The sequence below is a fragment of the Dermochelys coriacea genome, chromosome 27 (assembly GCF_009764565.3).
Source record: "Dermochelys coriacea isolate rDerCor1 chromosome 27, rDerCor1.pri.v4, whole genome shotgun sequence".
NCBI classification, from domain to species: domain Eukaryota; kingdom Metazoa; phylum Chordata; order Testudines; family Dermochelyidae; genus Dermochelys; species Dermochelys coriacea.
The window spans coordinates 15451136-15471529 of record NC_050094.1 but is presented as its reverse complement, the minus strand read 5'-3'; the positions used below and the strand labels follow the sequence as shown (position 1 = coordinate 15471529).

General features: G+C 52.6%; 1 protein-coding gene and 1 pseudogene across 3 annotated transcripts; both read right to left on the bottom strand.

The window, feature by feature from the left end:
* Window positions 1–2994: 2994 nt before the first annotated feature.
* Window positions 2995–9999, bottom strand: LOC119849049 (annotated as a pseudogene).
* Window positions 10000–11410: 1411 nt separating this feature from the next.
* LOC119849051 (glucose-6-phosphatase catalytic subunit 1-like) lies at window positions 11411–18627 on the bottom strand. Of its 3 annotated transcripts, none has more exons than XM_038385658.2 (5): window positions 18404–18627; window positions 16539–16648; window positions 15175–15280; window positions 14587–14702; window positions 11411–13324 (listed from the first exon to the last, which is right to left on the bottom strand). In XM_038385658.2, exons 1-5 carry the CDS (start codon window positions 18619–18621, stop codon window positions 12813–12815), a joined length of 1062 nt encoding a protein of 353 aa, XP_038241586.1. In that variant the 5' UTR covers window positions 18622–18627; the 3' UTR covers window positions 11411–12812. The 3 variants fall into 3 exon arrangements, with proteins under 3 accessions (XP_038241586.1, XP_038241588.1, XP_038241585.1); XM_038385660.2 differs by having other exon boundaries at window positions 15178–15280; XM_038385657.2 differs by having other exon boundaries at window positions 14587–14705; window positions 18404–18621.
* Window positions 18628–20394: the final 1767 nt, after the last annotated feature.

Genomic DNA, 20394 nt, shown 5'->3' with positions numbered 1-20394 from the left:
GCCATGATCCTTGGCTTTTGCCTCATTTGCCATTGGTGGCCAGTACCACCCTTGAAGAGCAACAGGCAGTGACTAGTGTGAGCGGGTTTATTCCGGGTTACTTTGACCAGTACAAACTCCCCTTTAAATGTATTTGGTGCAAAATGTGGGGAAGAAGGAGGATAATCCCAGTAGGGGGTGAACTCTGACAATTGCTAACCGTTACTGAGAAAAACACCAAGGTAGCTCACAGGAGTCCCTACTCAGGATCCTGTGCGCGCTGCCCTTCAGATGAGGAACATGCCTGCAGGAGCCCGAGAGAGAGATGTAGGATGTTGAATCATCATTCATATTGGCCAAGCAGTTTTCACTTTAACCAGGGCACCAGGACACCTCTGGGGGTGAGGGGGATGCGATGTTATGGCAGGAATCAAAGGTGAGACTGGCTCAAGCTGGTCTCTCAGTCACCCTGCCTCGCAGAGCTGGAACCAGATGGGGAAGTGGATGAAGAAGGTTGATACTGGCAGTCAAGGCGATGAAGAGGAACCAGTCCTGGGAGTTCTCCTGTAGGAAGTGGTCGCCTGGATCCCTGCCTTGTGCAGGACAGTCGTGCCAGCCTCCACTCTTTGCTGATGTTCTGAAGCCACGGCAGGTGCTGGAGGGTTTAACCTGTTTATGCTGGTGCTGCTGGACTGTGCTGGTTAATGCACAGCCTGGCTGCACATGCTATCACTGACCTCTGAATTCAGCAGTGACCTCTGCCGACCTAGCGCTGACCCAGTTACAAGCTTGATGCAAGTGTTTGTCAAAACGTGGCTGTAGAAAGTCCCTGACAGCCTGGCATTACCTTGAAATGATGAAGCAACATCTTGCACCATACTGACAAACAGGGATTGCAGCCGCTCATGCTTCTGCCAGGATGGTCACTAGCTGCTCAGTGATCACATGCATTCACAGATTACATGTAACCCTTTGCTCACTTCAGGTACACGTAGTCTAAGGATCTGTTCAGCTGGCAGGCAGATTGGAGAATACCAGCATTTGGAGTGTTAATTTAAGCAATTGGCTGGCAGCTATGTCTTGGGGACATCTCTGCACACAAGGAGTCTGTGTCCCTCCTGCTGGCCGTAAGTTTCATCTATTTACGTGCCTGCAGTGACTTTGTCTCTCCAACAGCAGCCTACATTTCTAATTCCTGGTCACAGCAATGCAGGTAACTTCACAGCAGAGACCAAATCTCAGCCCATTGTGCAGCGTCAGCGCTGCTAGCAAACCAGCCAGGTGGGTTTGTTATGGTTCTGAAGACCAGGATTACTCTCTCACTGCATTGCACAGCCAAGGTAGCAAGAATTATTAGGACTGGGCCCAGCAGTGAGACTTGGTGGGATCTGGGTTCCTAATGCACTTAGGAAAATTGCCGCCTGGAATATCACATCTGAGAGATACCAAACTGCCCCCAGGGGAGTGCTGCGGCCTCACAGCTCTCCAGCATCCTTTGCTTGTGGGCAGGAAATGAGCGGTGCTCCCTCATGTTCTCGCTGTTGCGTGCACACTTCACACACCCGTGGTCTGATTGGTGAAAGTTATTGATAACAGGTTAGGAGTTACTCTGAGGCTGTTCACGCATGAGGCCAAATCTCACGCCAGTTCTGATTTCCTGCGTGGATTTGTGTCCCCGTCCTCCCCAGTGTGGATTTTTGTCCTATGCTTGGTCTGTGGTGATGGGACCGGAGGAAGGGAGGGTGGTGATGGAAGCCTGAAGCCTTGTGTGACCATAAAGCTAATGGGAACCAAGATCTATGGGATCTGTCAGCATTGTCAAATACCCAGGCTATCTGGCCATACTGCATGCAAGTGAGCAGCTCCTGGAATGGACATTCAGCTTTCAAACCCAAATGCCCTAAGTCAACCCCCTCACCCCATACACATCTTGCTGCTGGAACTTCTCCTGCCACTGAACACAGCTAATTCCAGGCATCGGCACTGACTCCTGACCGGAGCCACGGGAGCAGAGATCTTCCCCTGTGCCAGGGAGTGTGGCCAGAATGGAGCGGTTTCTCGCTCTCTCAGGTCAAGGCCCTGTCCCTGCACAGAGCGATCGGTAGGATGCCAGGTGCGCTGCATTAGGTGCATGGTAGGAAGCTGGAGACAAATCACCCATTGCTCTAGGCCTGAAATAGAAACGAGCTCTGCAAGCAGAGAAGCTGAACTTTGGCCTTGTTCACGCTTGGTGTCAGTCACTAGGAGGATGCCTGGAACGGGGGAAACTGGGCTGGGCCGGGGCGGGCCGGGGCACACACTGCGACAGCCCCCCTATAGCAGGGCTCCGTCTTGGTGCTGCTACACCAGTGTCAGCAGCCCAGCACTGAGCTGCTTCTGTCCTCAGCATTCACCTTGACAGAACTCCCTAGTGCAGAGTAGGGGCCTTGCTGCTGCCCCTCAGTTCCTGCCTTCTAGAGCAGTGGTTCTCAATCTTTCCAGACTCCTGTACCCCTTCCAGGAGTCTGATTTGTCTTGTGGGCCCCAAACTTTCACCTTGCTTAAAAATGACTTGCTTACAAAATCAGACATCAAAATACAAAATTGTCCCAGCCCATTAGTACTGTACAATGGCTGACTCTCATTTTTACCATATACTTATAAAATAAATCCCTTGGAGTATAAATAGTGTACTTACATTTCAGTGTATAGTATACAGAGCACTATAATTAAGTCATTGTATGAAATTTGAGTTTGTACTGACTTTGCTAGTGCTTGTTCTGTCGCCTGTTGTAAAACTAGGCAAATCTCTAGATGAGTTGATGTTCTCCCAGAAGACCTGTGCGTACCCCCAGGGGTATGTGTACCCCTGGTTGAGAACCACTGTTCTAGAATGCTCCCCCCCCTCAACCAGACAGGGACTGAATAACTACCCTGGTCTGTTCATTCCCCTGCAGCAACTGACACCAGCCCCTGTCAGAGACAGGACATGGGGCTAGATGGACAATCGGTCTAGCCGTTCATATGACTCTGTCTTGGAGGGCTCCGGATTCCTGCATGTCTGGAGGGCCCAATGGGGCAATGAGCAGAGGTTCCCCCATCAGTAAGATGGCCTGAGGGTGGGAAAGGCTGAGTGTAATTTACTAAATTTATTCCCAAAGGCATTTCACAGCTAGCTCCTGTCCCTTGGCCACGCAGCTGTAACAGCCCTGGTAACACACACAGACACACCCATGCCTACGACACTCCTTGCACAAGCTACATGGGGTACCTCAGCCCAGCTTTCCCACGCTGGAAGCCCATGGACACGCCATCCCCACTCTGCTGGGGTTGAGTTGATTGACACAGCATTGTTGTCGACATGTGTCGCTAGAGGGGACTGAGCCATAAGAATGGTACAATGCCGACTGCTCCCCCCTCTGGAGAGCATTGGTATGTTGTCCCATAAGAAGCTGACAACCTGCCCTAGAGCCGAATTCCAAGTGGGACGCCTCCCCCTCGGCTGTGTCTATGCCCTTGGCTGGGGCAGCATTCCTGACCGCTCCATTATCCATTCACGCTCTCTAGAGCAGAAGTTACCATTTGCGCCAGCCTGGGCTGGACCAGAGGCTGTGACCAAATGAGGACCCAATTATATTTCTCCGTGGCTTGCCAGAGGTGAAAGCAAAGGGCCCGGAGGCCCTGTGCCAGCACTGAGGTGTGTGATAGTCACTCGCTTCCTTTCCCACACAGGAGACAGTGAACTTCCCCTTCCACTCCATGGCATTGAGCTGTGCGTGTGAGCTGATCACGTAACCAGGAGCTGTGAGGTCCGTGGTGCTGTTACTACCGTGGGAAGGGAAGGGGGAGCCCTGCAGAGCACATTCCCCTGCCCTGAAGAGCAGCCTGGCTTGGCAGCTACGATGCAAGCTTGCAGGTCAGCTACAGGATCTTCTTGTGGCCCCTCCTGAGCACCTGGGCAATGCTTTTTTTTGCCTCTGTTTTCACTAACAAGGTCAGCTCCCAGACTGCTGTGCTGGGCATCACAAAATGGGGAAGAGATGGCCAGCCCTCTGTAGAGATAGAGGTGGTTAGGGACTATTTAGAAAAGCTGGACGTGCACAAGTCCATGGGGCCGGACGAATTGCATCCGAGAGTGCTGAGGGAATTGGCGGCTGTGATTGCAGAGCCCTTGGCCATTATCTTTGAAAACTCGTGGCGAACGGGGGAAGTCCCGGATGACTGGAAAAAGGCTAATATAGTGCCCATCTTTAAAAAAGGGAAGAAGGAGGATCCTGGGAACTACAGGCCGGTCAGCCTCACCTCAGTCCCTGGAAAAATCATGGAGCAGGTCCTCAAAGAATCAATCCTGAAGCACTTAGAGGAGAGGAAAGTGATCAGGAACAGTCAGCATGGATTCACCAAGGGAAGGTCATGCCTGACTAATCTAATCGCCTTTTATGATGAGATTACTGGTTCTGTGGATGAAGGGAAAGCAGTGGATGTATTGTTTCTTGACTTTAGCAAAGCTTTTGACACGGTCTCCCACAGCATTCTTGTCAGCAAGTTAAGGAAGTATGGGCTGGATGAATGCACTATAAGGTGGGTAGAAAGCTGGCTAGATTGTCGGGCTCAACGGGTAGTGATCAATGGCTCCATGTCTAGTTGGCAGCCGGTGTCAAGTGGAGTGCCCCAGGGGTCGGTCCTGGGGCCCGTTTTGTTCAATATCTTCATAAATGATCTGGAGGATGGTGTGGATTGCACTCTCAGCAAATTTGCGGATGATACTAAACTGGGAGGAGTGGTAGATACGCTGGAGGGGAGGGATAGGATACAGAAGGACCTAGACAAATTGGAAGATTGGGCCAAAAGAAATCTAATGAGGTTCAATAAGGATAAGTGCAGGGTCCTGCACTTAGGATGGAAGAATCCAATGCACCGCTACAGACTAGGGACCGAATGGCTCGGCAGCAGTTCTGCGGAAAAGGACCTAGGGGTGACAGTGGACGAGAAGCTGGATATGAGTCAGCAGTGTGCCCTTGTTGCCAAGAAGGCCAATGGCATTTTGGGATGTATAAGTAGGGGCATAGCGAGCAGATCGAGGGACGTGATCGTTCCCCTCTATTCGACACTGGTGAGGCCTCATCTGGAGTACTGTGTCCAGTTTTGGGCCCCACACTACAAGAAGGATGTGGATAAATTGGAAAGAGTACAGCGAAGGGCAACAAAAATGATTAGGGGTCTAGAGCACATGACTTATGAGGAGAGGCTGAGGGAGCTGGGATTGTTTAGTCTGCAGAAGAGAAGAATGAGGGGGGATTTGATAGCTGCTTTCAACTACCTGAAAGGGGGTTTCAAAGAGGATGGCTCTAGACTGTTCTCAATGGTAGCAGATGACAGAACGAGGAGTAATGGTCTCAAGTTGCAATGGGGGAGGTTTAGATTGGATATTAGGAAAAACTTTTTCACTAAGAGGGTGGTGAAACACTGGAATGCGTTACCTAGGGAGGTGGTAGAATCTCCTTCCTTAGAGGTTTTTAAGGTCAGGCTTGACAAAGCCCTGGCTAGGATGATTTAACTGGGACTTGGTCCTGCTTTGAGCAGGGGGTTGGACTAGATGACCTTCTGGGGTCCCTTCCAACCCTGATATTCTATGATTCTATGATTCTATGAATGCAGTAGGGGATGAGTGCCACCGCACATAGGTGGGCAGCGGCATTCTTGCAGAAGGACAGGACGTAGAACAGTAGCTCTCTGTCCGTGGGGAGGTTGAAGGAGTCGAAGAGGTGCAGAATGAGGAGCGAGGCCGCAATGCAGCTCAGGCGGAAGGGCAGCTGTTGGCCCATTTTCCCTTTGCAGCTCTCCAGGTACATCTGAGAGTTGAGGGCCAGCCCCAGCCCAAACAGGATGCCCAGGTTCCTGAGGAGGCCGGCGAAGGGGGTGGTTGCAATGTGGATCCACTCTGGCCGGTCACACCACCTCTTGGCTTTCTCCAGGGTCCACAGCTGGTCAACACTGAGAGCCTTCAGCAGCTGGTAGAACCCCAGGACGAAGCTGAACAGGAAGAGGGTGGTGCCCAGGTACCTCCGGAGACTGGCATTGTAGATGGAGGGGATGCGGTCAAATGCTTCTGCTACTACCATCCCTAGGGGCAGAAAAGTCTCTATAGGTATGTCTACACTGCAGTTAGTGGTGTATAGATGTTTGGGCTGGGGCTGGAGCCCGTGCTCTAGAATCCTGTGTGGTGCAAGGGTTCCAGAGCTCAGACTGCAGCCAGAGCCCAAATGTCTACACTGCAATTAAACAGCCCCTTAGCCCGAGCCCCATGAGCCGGAGTCAGCTGGCCCGGGCCAGCCACAGGTGTCTCACTGTTGTGTGGACGTACCCTCACTGAGCAGCAAACAGGCTTAGCTGCAAAATGTACCGGGTGGGCTCAGTGTAGAGAGGCCTTGGGGAAGGAGCAGGAACCAGCTCCTGGTACCAGGTGCTAGGCACATGCAGTGACAGCCCCAGGTCACCCAAAGTCACTACTAACAACAGGGGTGTGCAGAGAACTGGGACCCTCCCTTCTGTGCAATGGGCTGAGGTGCCTGTTGGTTAGCATGTGACCCTGGCGTGCACTCGCTCACTTGCTCTCTGAAGCACCATGCAAAGTGGTGACATCATGTCAGCACTGAATGATGGCATTAGCCGTGCAAGAGGAGGCCGAGCCCAATATACTGTGTGTTTGCTTCTCCACACTGCAGACATGGGTACCTGGGGAAAGATGTTCACCAGTCCCTGCGCTTTGCCATCATATTTTGAGTACATGGTGATCCCAGAGCTGAGGATGTACGTCTCCTCCAAGCAGGAGAGGACAAGCTATCTAGGGCTCAATATCATCTTTCTGGTCACTGGGCCCTGGAGAGCTGGCGGGTGATATGAGGGGGAGGCAGCCTTGACACTCACCTGAGATGACACCTGCGATCACCTGATGGGGGAAGTGAGTTGCTAGGAAGACTCGGGACAAGCAGACGCAGACCTGCACGGCCCAGAACACTAGCCACAGGAGGCCACGGAGGCACCTGCGAAGAGACAGCCAGCCAGGAAGGTCATGGCCGCACAGTGCAAAAGCACTTGAATAAAGCCACAAGTGGCCTGTGAATGAAGAGAGCCTGCGTGTGCAGGAGCAACCATGCCAGCACGAGTGCCCATCTTGCTAGCTAGAAAATGAGACTGAGTTTATGGCCTAAATGTGTCTGCCATGAGGCCCAGACACAGGTGCTGGAACTGGGCGTGCTGGGGGTGTAGCAGTACCCCTTGGCTTAAAGTGGTTTCCATTATGTCCAGGGTAAACAGTTTGGTTCAATGGCTCTCAGCCCCCCACTGTACAAATTGTTCCAGGCCCCCTGGGCCCAGATGTTAGGGCAACCGAGCGAGCTAGCCAAGACCTTTCCCCTGCCTGGTGCCTCCTAAGCTGCAGCAGCTCAGGCAAAAGGGGCTTCCCCCGGGGCTGATTGGACCCATGCAGACCTGCTGCCAGCTGAGAGTCACCTCCCCTGTGCTGGGCTCGTCTCAGCCGTGAGCCACGAGATCTCACTGATGCTGATGCCAGTTGCTGTGCGGTAACTAGCCGTGATGCTGCAATGGGCGCTGCTGTTCCAGGTGCGAAAAGCCCCAGGATATTTCCTTTTGCTCCAGCTCTTAGGGGCTTCACGCATCCCACTTCTCACAAATCTCCTGGTCACAGACGTAATGCGGGAAGAATATCTGGGGGTGGGGGTAGCAGGAATTCATGCTGACGGGGGGGGCATTTACCCACAATGCCATTAGTCATCCTCCATTGTGCCTTGTCACCCGTGGGACCCTCCTCCGCAGGGTGAAACAATCCCCTCCCCAGGGCTGCAGCAGCAGGTGGAACCGGCTGACTCAGCTCATTCACCCAAATGGTTTGTGGGTGGGGGCCATTGCAGAGCACCCCCCTTGTGGCCTGGGATGGCCCTGCCAGCTCGGCTCCCTCTGGGTTCTCTGTACTGACTCCCAGACCCCAGCACTGAGCGCAGGAGCCCCGTTGTGGAACCTGATTCCTTACCCCTCTTCGCAAGCGCTCAGCTCTTCTTTAGGCCTGCAAGTCCAGCCCTCCTGCACCCTCAGGCCTCCCACAGCCTCCGGTTCAGAACTGTGCCGATTCAGGCTAGTTACAGCCTTCAAGCTGCTTCTCCCCCTGCGCTCCGTCCTTTCACCCCTGGGCTGGGAGAGGGCAGCAGGCAGGCTCCTTACCTTGCTGGTGTGTCCCCTGGGATGAGGGAGGAGGCAGCACCCTCCTTCCCAGGGCTCCTCCCAGCTGGCTGGGAGAAGGGATCCAGCCCACCTGCACTACCAGGCTCTGGTCCTGGGCCCTTAAAGAAACAGTAGCCTGGGTTTTCCCCAAGCACTAACTGTTCATCCAGGACAGACCATCTCCCTCTCTCCCACGTCCCAACACCTGCTTATGCCCTTCCCTTGGCCTTCCTCTGCTCCCAAAGTCCCAGGAACCCAAAGGGACACACCGTGGAGCAGGGTTTGACCGACCCCTATTACATTTAGGGGGACAGTCACCCTGTTATAGGTATCAAATCATGGGCAGTAAAAGCCTGTCCCGTTCTGACTAACACAGAGCCGGGCCCAAGCCACGGGAAGGCCCTCGGGCCACCAGGCCCTGCTCACCTGGCTGCACAGGACCTGTGTTGGGTGCCCAGGAGGCCGGGCAGCAGGGCAGTCACCATGACGTAGTAGACTCCAGCAGAACCCATGGCGTGGCCTGAGGGGCTTCCTGCGGAGAAGACCCAGTCCTGGCCAGTTAGAAGGGAGAGAAGCCAGGGAGGCAGTTGCAGTGAATCTGAGGGCTGCAATAGTGGGAACCTCACCTGGGCCGGTCTCACAGGTGAGGGGGAACTGCTGGATCACAGGGATGGAGGTGTTGCCATAGTAACTGGTCTCCCGGACCCACCAGTAGGGTCTCTGCCCAAAGAGGATCCTGCAGTGAAAGGAGAAAATGGCCATGCCAGTGCGTGGCCTAGGGTATGTCACGTACCCTCCAGCGCAGATTCCCGGGGGCGGCGGAGCACTGGCTGCCCTACACGGAGCCTGTCGGGAGGACTCTGTAGGTGCAAAGTTCTGGCTCACCATAGCTATCATGATTTACTCTTCTTGTCTTTTCAGGTCACTTATTAATTCAGCACCAGCCTCTGCTTTTCGGTGCCACTCCTGGGCCACAGCAACAGAACAGATGGTTGCAGACGAAGCCAGGCTGCGGACAGACACTGGGGAAGCATCTTGGTCCTATGTGCTGTGAGTAGACAAAGAGCCTCCATGTGTTCCCTGTAGAGGCCCCATTGCGTTCCCCCCATGTGCAGAGAGGGGGCCTGCTGCAGAGCTCAGCGTGCCTTTGGCCCAGGAGCTGCTGGAGCAAAGCACAAGGCTGTGGGTTTTGGAAATTGTCCTTCCTAGCTGATAGCCAAATATAATTGCACCAGTGATTTGCATCAGCGCAGCCCCTTACCACATGAACTCACAGTGCTCTCCACACATTAATTGAGCTTCACGAAACCTGTGTGCCAGTTTACTGAGGGGGAAGCCGAGGATGGAGAGGTAAAGTGACTTGCTCAAGGTCACAGAGCTAGACAGTGGCAGACTCAGAAACAGAGCCCAAGTGTCTTGACTTCCAACCCTGTTCCTCAATCCCAAACCCAGCCTTCCCCTCAGAGAGGCTACATCAGACTCTGGGAGGGGGTGGAAACAATCCCAAACTGCAGCACTCCACAGCCTCTTTTCAGAATCTGCACTCACCACTTAAAGACCAAGTTGAATCAGTCCCCGATCACAGCCACCCAGATCAGCTTGACGCCCACTGCCTCGCAGAGGTGGAACCAGATGGGGAAGAAGATGAAGAAGGTGGTTTTAAGGTCAGCAGCGAAGAAGATGAAGAGGAACCAGTCCTGGTAGCCCTGGTAGTTCTCCTGCAGATACTGTACCACCCGCACCCCAGCACTGTGCAGCAGGTCCATTATGGCTCCTGGTTATGTCTCTTTGGATCCCGTTGTTTGCACTGACAGCTTAGTGAACTCAGCTGCTTCTTATACCCTGCCAGCCTCCACTCTTTTATGACATATGCAACCTTTGATCCTGAGCCACCCCTGCCAAAAACTATTGACAGAGCCAAAAATCTGGAGCAAATTGCCTGTACCATCATCCCCAGGAATCAATATCCCTCATTTCAGAGTTTTCCTCTGGTTACTTCCGGGCATGTGGTTGTCACTAGGGGAAAGGGTTGAAAGTTGGGGAGTAAGGCAGAGAATTGCACAAAAGCTGCAAAGAGCTAATTTGGCGTCACTGTTTTAAAAACAAAGACAGGTTTGGTTGGATGTTAACCTGCCTCTCCAGGAGAATGGTGGGCTTGAAAACAGATACCGGGAGGGCGTGAAAATGTCCCATTTCTCTGAAATCTGTTCCTGATTGTTCAGACTAAGTGCACGGTAAGGGTTAAACCCTCAACTGGAATAACTGGGCCTACCTCCATCAACTGCAATGGAGTTACACTGATCCCTGAAAGCTGTAGGTTGGGCTTTGGGTAAAGTAGGTTGTTTTACTTGTATTTATTCATTTGTTTGACAGGTCAAATGCAGATTTCCCAGAGTTAGAAATGCAGCTATGCCCTGCTTTACCTCTTGGACCTTCTCCAGGTCAAGATGCATCAGCTGGTAGCACTAACACCTCTGGGCTGAGGGAGGTGGCTGAGTTCAAGTCCAGTTTATTGTTGCTGCAAAGGTGAGACCAAACCCTGGTTTCTTACAGTCCCAGTTTGTACAGAAAATGTGCCTCCCACAGAAGGTGTCTACCTGAGGCAGAAGATGCATACAGGGCCAACTTCTGATCCCACTTCTACCAATGTAAATCTGGTATGACTCCACTGAAGGTAGGTGTTTGCTCTGGATTTGTCCAGAGTGTAACTGAGATCACCAGCTGGCTGAAAGTTTATATCCAGGGTTGCTCTGTGAAGTGTGTCATGTAACGCTAGGATTCCCAGTAAAGGACATGTGTGCACAGAACATGTGCAGCCCAGTGTCCACTGAGAAAGAAGTGAATGAGCCAAGTGTAACTCCATCCCTCTCTCCATTCTTTGCTTTTCCCTAGTCGGGAGGCAGCTGATGATCTTTGTTGAGCACCCAGAATGTTCCCGGTTGTAGAGATGTGTGCTCCACTGAGATGAGGGAACACAACATGCACCAAGAACACAGAAATATTTTCTCCAGCTGCACTTTTTCTACTAGGCTGAGGCAGGCCAGATGCTTGTGATCCCAGCTGCAGAAACATTAGGCTTCAGTAGGTGACTTGTGGAAGGATCAGTGTAAAGGCATGAGGCAAAAGAGTACATGTTTGAAGTTAAAAAGCCGAGGAAAAAGGTCTACCAAACAATGTGATTCGTGAGATATATTTAATCGCCAAAACAGTGGGGGAAATACAGAAACTAACTACCCGGGAAGAGAAACCCCAACCCATCCATGGGGAAAGAAGGAGCCAGTGTAAACAAGCAAGACAGCAAAGGCCCATGGCACACTCAGGATTCCCATACCAGTCCCTGCAGCAGTTACCAGCAAACAGGAAAACAGCTCAATAAGTGGCGGTGAGGGGCAGTTAGTTCACTATGGGATCAGAGTCGAGGTCAGGGCTGTGTATACCATCAACTCCTCTTGTGACACTTTGCTGGAGAAGTAACAAGAGATAACAGAGAAAATAAACATATTCCCTCCCATCCTGTTCACATCTCACTGTTCCAGTTGTGTCCCGCAGATCTTACCATTTATTGTCTCTTTTCAAACACTTAGGTCTGAGTAACTCAAGCAAAGAAACCTCAAGCCGGTAACAGCTTGAAAAGAAACCATAAATTGGCTCTAGCAGGAACTTTCATGCCTACAAGTGATCAGGGCAGACCTGTGCCCAACTGGGCAGGAGTTTTGAGATATGACCTTCAGGATTGGTTATTTCCCAGCAGGTCTGGGATCTCATGTGCCTGCTGGTGAGGGCAGGGAGACACTCATGAAACCTGGTAGCAAGGGCTGCATGAAACAGCTGCCAACACCAGCTGAGAGCTCTTTGGAAGCAAACACTACAGCTTGTATTTCCTACAAAATCCAAATGTAAATATCTCACTCCAGGGTGACAGCACAAGCCCAGTGCATGCTGGGATACGTAGAGGGGGCACTAGTTTCAGAAAGGTGACACACACATTATTTGCAGCGGTTGTAAGGGTCAGATTCATTATGGTGTTACTCCGGGTTTATGCTGGTGTAAAAGCCTTGAGAACAAAGACACAAAACTGGGACACTATGATGACTGCAAAAGCCAATCGCCCTTCACTCACTGCACACCGAGTTAAGGCTTTGCACAGGTCTGTGTCACGTGTCTCAGCACCTTAGCGAGAGCCCCAGGTTGTAGATTTCCTACAATTCTCTTTTCTTTCTGCTTAGCATATGGCAGAGGGACGTGGGCATTGCTGTGTGCATGGGGGTGCAAGGACCATGCCGGGGTCAGGACCACCTCCTACTGCCAAGGGTAAAAACCAAACCATGCTTCTTTTCTCAAATGCCCAGCATAAAGCAAACTCTCACCTCCAAAAACCCCCTCCGAGCCAGACTGAGTGCAGGTTCAAAGGACTCTGGCCTCATCAGCCCTCCATCTCTCAGACAATTCTCTACATCTTTCAAGACCGTGTAGTTTGTACAACTGGCATGGAAGAGCCAGCCCATGCCACACTCAGTTTGCACTGGGTCTGTGATACAGCACCACTGAGCAGTCCCAGGCCTGGATGTCAGGGCTAGGAACTAGAGGCAGGCAGTCCCACACAGCTCTGCTCTCTCTTATAAAAGCTTTTCCTTCTGCCTCCCGATGAGCTGGGCGACGCAGTAAGGGATGAGGCCGGCGGCAGCCACGGGCACGGCCGCGCTCTTGCAGAAGGACAGGACATAAAACAGTAGCTCCACCTTGGCGGGAGGCTTGAAGGAGTCGAAGAGGTGCAGGAGGAGGAGCGAGGCCGCGATGCAGCTCAGGCGGAAGGGCAGCTGCTGGCCCATTTTCCCTTTGCAGCTCTCCAGGTACATCTGGGAGTTGAGGGCCAGCCCCAGCCCAAACAAGATGCCCAGGTTCCTAAGGAGGCTGGCGAAGGGGGTGGTGTCAATGTGGACCCACTCTGGCCGTTCACACCACCTCTTGGCTTTCTCCACAGACCACAGCAGGTCAACACTGAGAGCCTTCAGCAGCAGGTAGAACCCCAGGGCGAAGCTGAACAGGAAGAGGGTGATGCCCAGGTACCTCCGGAAACTGGCGTCGTAGATGGCGTGGATGTGCCGGAAAGCTTCAGCCACTGCCATGCCTGAGAAGGGAGCCAGACATGAAGCCACCACTCTGGCACCTGCCCGTGTCAGCGATGCAGGAAGGAGTCAAGGTACCAAGCCCAACCCCCTCCTTCACACAACAGACACGATTCCCGCTTTCTCTGCCCGGGCTGCTGTTACCCGCTGAGAGCAAGGCTCCGGCCTGTTTGCAAAGTGTGGGGAGAAGAGACGGTTAAAGGCCTTCCAAGGCCTCCTGGGAGACAATTGCTGGAGGAACAATTCTGCGGACTCAGCAACGCCATGGTTCTCATTTCCACCAGAACGGGGCCTTCTTCCCGGCCTGGCTGCGGAGCCTCGGGGCGGACAGGGGTGAAGTCAGACAACAGGTCTGGCATTGAGGGGGGAGCAGCAGCCAGGCCATAAGGAATGGGGCTCCTGTTACCATGACAATGCCCTGAGCCATAACCATCCTGCCCTTCTCCTTCCCTTCGGCCTGTTTCTGCAGGGCCGGACTCCGAGCCCTCAACCCGAGCGGAGGCCCAGGGTCACCACAGGGCTCCCAGTTTGGCCCAGAGGCTGTGAGCTGTGTGGGGCAGGCACTGGCTCTCTGGTTTGTGCAGGGCAGCCGGGGGTGTCCCCGCAGTGCACATCGATAATAACAATGGCACGAAGCAGAGGGAGATGGACCAAGGAATCCCGGCTGCCCCATCTCTGTTAGGCTTTGGGGTCATTAGCTGCTCAGCCAAATTCCAGCAAAAAGCCTGGCACAGGCCTGGGGCCGGGCACATTTTCAGCTGTTTATCGGATGCTGGATAATTAGGAGCCAAGACCCTCTCCCCCCAGCCCCAGCACTGGGCAAGGGAGAAGGGGGGGTTCAGAGGGTCCCCTGCTCCCTTCCTGCTGCATCAGCCCCCTTGTCCTCTGTTGCGCTTGCCCAGTTCCAATCAGACTCTCCCCACCCAGCTCCTGTCTCCATCGCTCCCTGCCCCTCTCCCGTCGAGCCCGGCCGTGAGTGTGCGCAGGCTGGGATAGGCTGCCCAGCGATGCCAGAGAGTGCTGTGCCCCTTCCGTGGCAAAGAACCACAGCCAGTCGCTCTGGCTTTAACCCCACACCTGCTGAGCCGGACTGCAAGCCTGCTGGGCAGCATCCTGGTTTCCCACCGCTGACAACAGAAGCGCTTGGTCTCTTACAGGGGAATAACATGGAAACTTCCCAGAGCCATGCCGCATCCAGCCTACCCACCCTTTCCCCACGGTGTGGGGAGCAATCCAGGGAACCGCCCAGGCAGCACCACCTCACCTGAAACGACGCCCGTGATGACTTGGTGCGGGAAGTGAGCTGCTAGGAAGATCCTGGACAGACAGACAGACAACTGAACCCCCCAGAATGACATCCACAGCACCCCCCGCAGGCACCTGCAACAGGGAGTGAGAACACAGCAGTCAGTGGGCTGTGGGATTGGAGGGGGGAACGTGATGAACCATTTACTCAAAAAGTACGATTTGTGGGACATTTCAGTTGGACAGACACAGCAGCTGCATCTGGGATGGAGACCCCAGGCCCCAGTCCTGCAGCTGCCAGATCTGAACCAGGCCGTCCCAGTGCATTGCTGCAGGGGGAGACTCAATCCCATGCTGGGGACCGAACCCATTAGCGGGGCTCCCCCATGCAGCTCCAGACTGCACATGCAATGTGCACATTGACACAGCCAGGGGCTGACGGGCAAGAGCCCAACCTGGGGAGCCGTGCTGGTCTAGCATTAGAGTATGGCCAAGCCAAGAGGAGCCACACACGGCTGGGATTAGCTGGAGCTCATTCTGCCCAGAGCTAATGCCACTGCCTGGAATTGCCCCTGCACCCATCACGAGGGCGGAGCTGGATCCTTACTGCTGCTGGAAGGGAGATCTCCGGTGCTGACGCAGGGTGCTAAGCAGAGCTGTCACCATCACGTAGTACACTCCAGCTGAGCCCATGGCATGGCCAGAGGGGCTGCCTGTGGAGGAGAGTTGGGAGAAGCCTGCAGTAAACTCAGTGAAGAGAAAACCCCTTCCACTTTGGCTTCCATCTGCCGGAGAGTTTGAATGAACGGAAGGGAATCGTCTCACAGCCTGTCTAGCCCAGGCCACCTGCTACAGGTTTCCTGGGCTGATGTTTTATGGGGCCTTTCCTGAGGACTTTAACTATTTAGACATCGTTCCCTTTCACAGTCTCAGCCCCCCAATACCTTGGGTGTTGGCTGCTGCTCCTTTAATTCTTTTGTCCATTCCTGGTCAGGCCAGAGAGCCAGAGCACTTGACTGTGTTATAAATCGGATCAACAGGTAGGCAGATAGACAGCCACCTGGAGCAAGCAGCCCTGTTCCAGCCCACCCCTGGTGAAAGGTTAGGTAGGAACCAGACCATGTGGTGGGAGGGCACCCAGAAGGGGGCTCTTCTTACAAAAAAAAACAGCTTGATTTTGGTCTGCGTGTCACTCTGACCCCCAAAATCACAAGCTGGGGATTGGAATCCAGTCTGGTCTCTAGGGATGCTATGCAGGAAAGACCTGGCTCAATGCAGGGAGAGGCTGCAGTCCAGAGACTGCCCCCAAGCTGCAAGGCTACAGCTGGGAGACGAGTTTTAAGCAAAGGAGGCTGCTGAGGTTGCTAGAGTCCAGACTACCCAGACTCCTCTGCCAGGAGGTTTTCTGGAACAGCACAGGTAGGGCCGCCCAGCCCATTTCCCACCCGGGGGCCAGTGCAGCGTTCTTACTGTGCCTCTCCCACCACCTCCCTGGGGAGCATGGTCTGCCCTCGGGAAGGTCTCACCCTTAGAACTGAGATGCGGACACCTAGGACAGTGAGGCGCACAAGCTGCCCTGTCTCCCAGCACTGCAGGGAGCCTGTGTGGTGCAGGAACCAGCTCAGGGCAAATGGGCATGAATTCAGGGTCTGATTTCCAAGCACCTTAATCCCAGTAGAAATCAGTGGTCATTCAGCAGGATGAGTCTTGGGGTAAAGTGCTACTCAGCACATGCAGGTATCCTCATATGGGCCTCTGATTATACGTTCTTTGGGGCAGAAACCTGCCTCCTCTCATGGGTGCAGAGCACCTAGCGCCCTTTGGGGGGTTACATTAATTAACAGCCAAAGGCTAATGGTTGCTTGTGGGTGCAGTGACTGGTGTCCATGCTGTGCATTTGTCAGGCTTCTCCTGTGTGCTGCATATGCACTGTGGAGGGTGTGTTTGTTTTACACAAGGGGGATTGCTCACCTGGGCCGGTCTCGCAGGTGACAGGGAACTGCTGGATTACAGGGGTGGAGGCGTTGCCGTAGTAGCTGGTCTCATAGACCCACCAGTATGGTCTCTGCCCAAAGAGAATCCTGCAGTGAAATGCAATGGGTGGCATGGTCAAATCAGGCATCATCCACCCCCCTCCTCTTGGCCAGCACAACCGGTTCATTCAGAGAGGACTCCAAGTGGTGCCAAAGTCACGTCTGGGCTCATTAGCCAGAAAAGGGTGTAATTCCAAGCAGATTTTTTTCAAGTTAATCTGTTCTCAGGGGAAGTGAACTCTGCACATGGCTCTTGCTCTCTTCCTGGAACCGCCATTTGCCTTTTGACCATTATCTCACTTTGGTTGATAAGAAATGCTCTAGAAGTCCTGAGATCTCTAACCAGCATTTTGTCCTCCCTGAACAGCTTGTTTATTTTATTCAGCAGTCTCTGCCTCTGGGTCAAGGCCAGGCAGGGGGTTGTTTAAGCACGATTATGGCATTTTTTTGGGACAAATATATCACATCTTGGCTATGTTGGAGGAGAGCTGGCGGGATGGGCAGTATCTGGTTTAACCTGCCTGAGATGACCGCTAAATGCACTGTTGGGCGGCTGAATGATGGTGTGTACTGCTCACCCAAGCCTTCACAGCCTGGCATTTGCCATGACAGGAAGGGAACAGGGTGTTTTTAACAGGTTTAAAGTGAATTTCCTGCTGGTAAAAGGTGCTGGATTGACAGCTCTGATCGCAGACAGTCTGCTATTTGCCGATAGTGCAAGCCTGCCCCACACTGCCCTGTTACTGCACCTCAGCCCTGACCTGCTTTAGGGGCTGAGAGGTGAGTACAGTCTCCAGGGCCTACTGATGCCTGCTCTACCCGTAACATTTAGGTTGACATAGCTACGTCGCTCAGGAGGGTGAAAAATCCACACCCCTGGGCAACACAGTGACACCAACTTAAGTTCCTGTGTAGACCCAGCTAGGTCAAAGAAGGAATGCGCCCATTGCCCTAGCTACCACTGCTACAGAAACACCTCTTCTGTCAGTGTGATCTATGTCTTCGCTATGGGGTCATGCAGGCATAGCTATGGGCCTATGCTATGGCTGTAGTGTAGACATGGCCTCAGTCCTCAGCCTCTTTACAATGAGCTGTAGCTCACGAAAGCTTATGCTCTAATAAATTTGTTAAGTCTCTAAGGTGCCACAAGTACTCCTTTTCTTTTTGCGAATACAGACTAACATGGCTGCTACTCTGAAATGGTCGTGGTGTCTTTCAAGAGCTGGGTTTAACTGACACCACAAGACAAACATTGCAGAATCACCGCACCCTGCAGCCGGACCCCCAGCAAACCTGCCCCTGACTGAGGAAGAGTCTGTGTAGCGTGTGAGCTTGCCTCTCTCACCAACAGAAGCTGAACCAATAAAAGCTATTACCTCCCGCACCATGTCTCGCTGACCGCCTCTATCACTCATTTCGTAAATTACAGTAATATTGATATGCCCAGAGCTGCAATAAATCAGACGTGGTATGGAGAGGAAATCGGGCAACAGCACCCTGCTGGCCCATCTAGGCAGCTTCTCTTTCTGGTATTAAATTACATCAGTTTAACTCAAGTGCTCAGAAAAATGCATTTTTACATGGCTTCATTTTAAAAATACACAGACAGCCCCTTTAATGCATTTCATTTGTAACATAGGATCTGTTTAGTGTACGATAGTAACGTATCTCATGTGGACATGTGCATGAGGGTGAGTGTGTGTGTGAGTGCACTTGTGTATTAACATGAGTGTGCCCCTCCCTGTCTCTCTTATAGACACATAACCCTGGGCCTTGCCTTGGCAGTGAGGCCCACACACTCACCACTTAAAGACCAGGTTGAGCCAGTCCCCGATCACGGCCACCCAAATCAGCTTGACACCCACTGCCTCGCAGAGGTGGAACCAGATGGGGAAGAGGATGAAGAAGGTGTTTCTGAGGTCGGCAGCAAAGGAGATGAAGAGGAACCAGCCCTGAGAGCCCTGGTAGTGCTCCTGCAGGTAGCGAGTCATTTGGACTCCAGAGCTGTGTATAAAATCCATTCCTGTCTCTATGGCTGTAGCTCAGGCAGTGGGGAGAGGGCTGGGGCTTTGGGACGGAATGTGACGCCTCACTTTTTGGGCTGGCTGGTTATATACTGCTTGGGATGCAGATTACATTTGCTTTTCAAAGACCGTCCCCCCAATTAAGAAATGTTAGCACCAAAGCTTCTCAGCAAACATTACTTCACAGGAGTTTGACACAGTACCTGCTCCAGGCTTCTGTCTCAGCAATTCAGTGATCTGCTCAAATCAATCATTAACCCACTAGCACTGATGGGAAAAACTAGACTTTCTTTTTTGCAGCTTTTGCTGTTTTTCCAGCTGCTGAAAGGCTTCCAGGAAGGGGACTGAAGGGTCAGGAAAGGGATCTTAACTGTGTGTTTAATACAGTACTAAATCAGGCTGTGTGCTGTGATGTGGACCCATCTCTCCTATGGGTTGCAAAGTCCCCTGAGTCTGTGCTGAATGGGTCGCTCTGAAAGACGATGGCTATGCTCTTCGTTTTCTCAGAAAAATGATTATAGGCTTTATTAATTATTATTATTAGTGTTAATAAGAGCACCCAGAAGCCCTATTCGTGCACCTGGCTCCATTGCTAGGCTCTGTACGAACACAGACCACAGAGACAGTCCCTGCCCCAGGAGGTTACAATTTATACCTTTTATTTTAGAATACGAGTCAGCTGCCTTGCCGAGAAGCAGCAGGGACAAGTTAGTATTTATCATCAGTTGTTAGACCCTTCACAGAAACCCAGCCAGTTACTCAAAATGACTACGGCAACCTTGGCAGCGGCATGGGGTGGATGGAAAGGGGCAGATCCCATGCCCTCTGGCATGTTGTAGGATTCAGAATATTCCTACATCACAGTTTTGTACTTTGTAAAATGAGATCGGAATTTAATTGTTCGGGACAATGAGGAGCTGTTATCTTTGGGTGGAGCCGGGTACAGTGAGCTCAGACTGCACAGGCTTCATTAGGATTAGCGACGGTGTTATTATTTTAAAGTGGACTTATGTGACAAATGTCCACAGCATCCTATAAATGTCGGAGCCATTCCCTGTGCTGGAGAGTTTACAATCGAAGATAGACAAGGCAAACAAAGGCAAGCCCCAGAACAATCATTTCTGAAAGGGAGGTTGCCAGGATTGCTGGTGGGCAGAAGGCAGGAGGCATTCCAGGAAGAGGTGAATTTTAAAGAAAGAACTGAAGGACCGGAGGTCACTTGGAGGATAAGAAAAGGGAGTGTGTCTGTGTTCCATATTTCACCCACCCATAGCTCTGTGTGTCCACTGTCAGTGTGTCCAGCCCTGTAGCCCCTTGTTAGGCCAGTCCTTGGCTGCCCAATTCTGCTCTGCCAGTGCACCACAAACCTGACATGGACCCCCTCTCCTACTATTATGGCCTTAAGCCTCTCCTGAGCAGAGACTGTAAACCGTATCAGACTAGAGGGTGGTTTTGTGATGTGGACATGTGTCCACCAGGGCTTAGGGTGAGACTCATTAACCTCACTCTCTTTTCTGGGACCTAAAACAGGATTTTAACCCAAGTCTCCAAAACTGCCTTGACTGTTTCACTGAACCCATTCTCCTCTGGCTACACCGCTGAGCCCTGTGTGTGCACACAACCCACACACCCTTGTGCTGCCTGAACCCTTCCTAAAGGAGCTACAGGACATTTTTATGAGGCTGGAATCAAGAAAAGAGACAAAGAACGTTTTATTGCTCAACAGCGTGTGTGGAGTTGGCATGTGTGGGAGGCTGGGTGTGCGCAGTG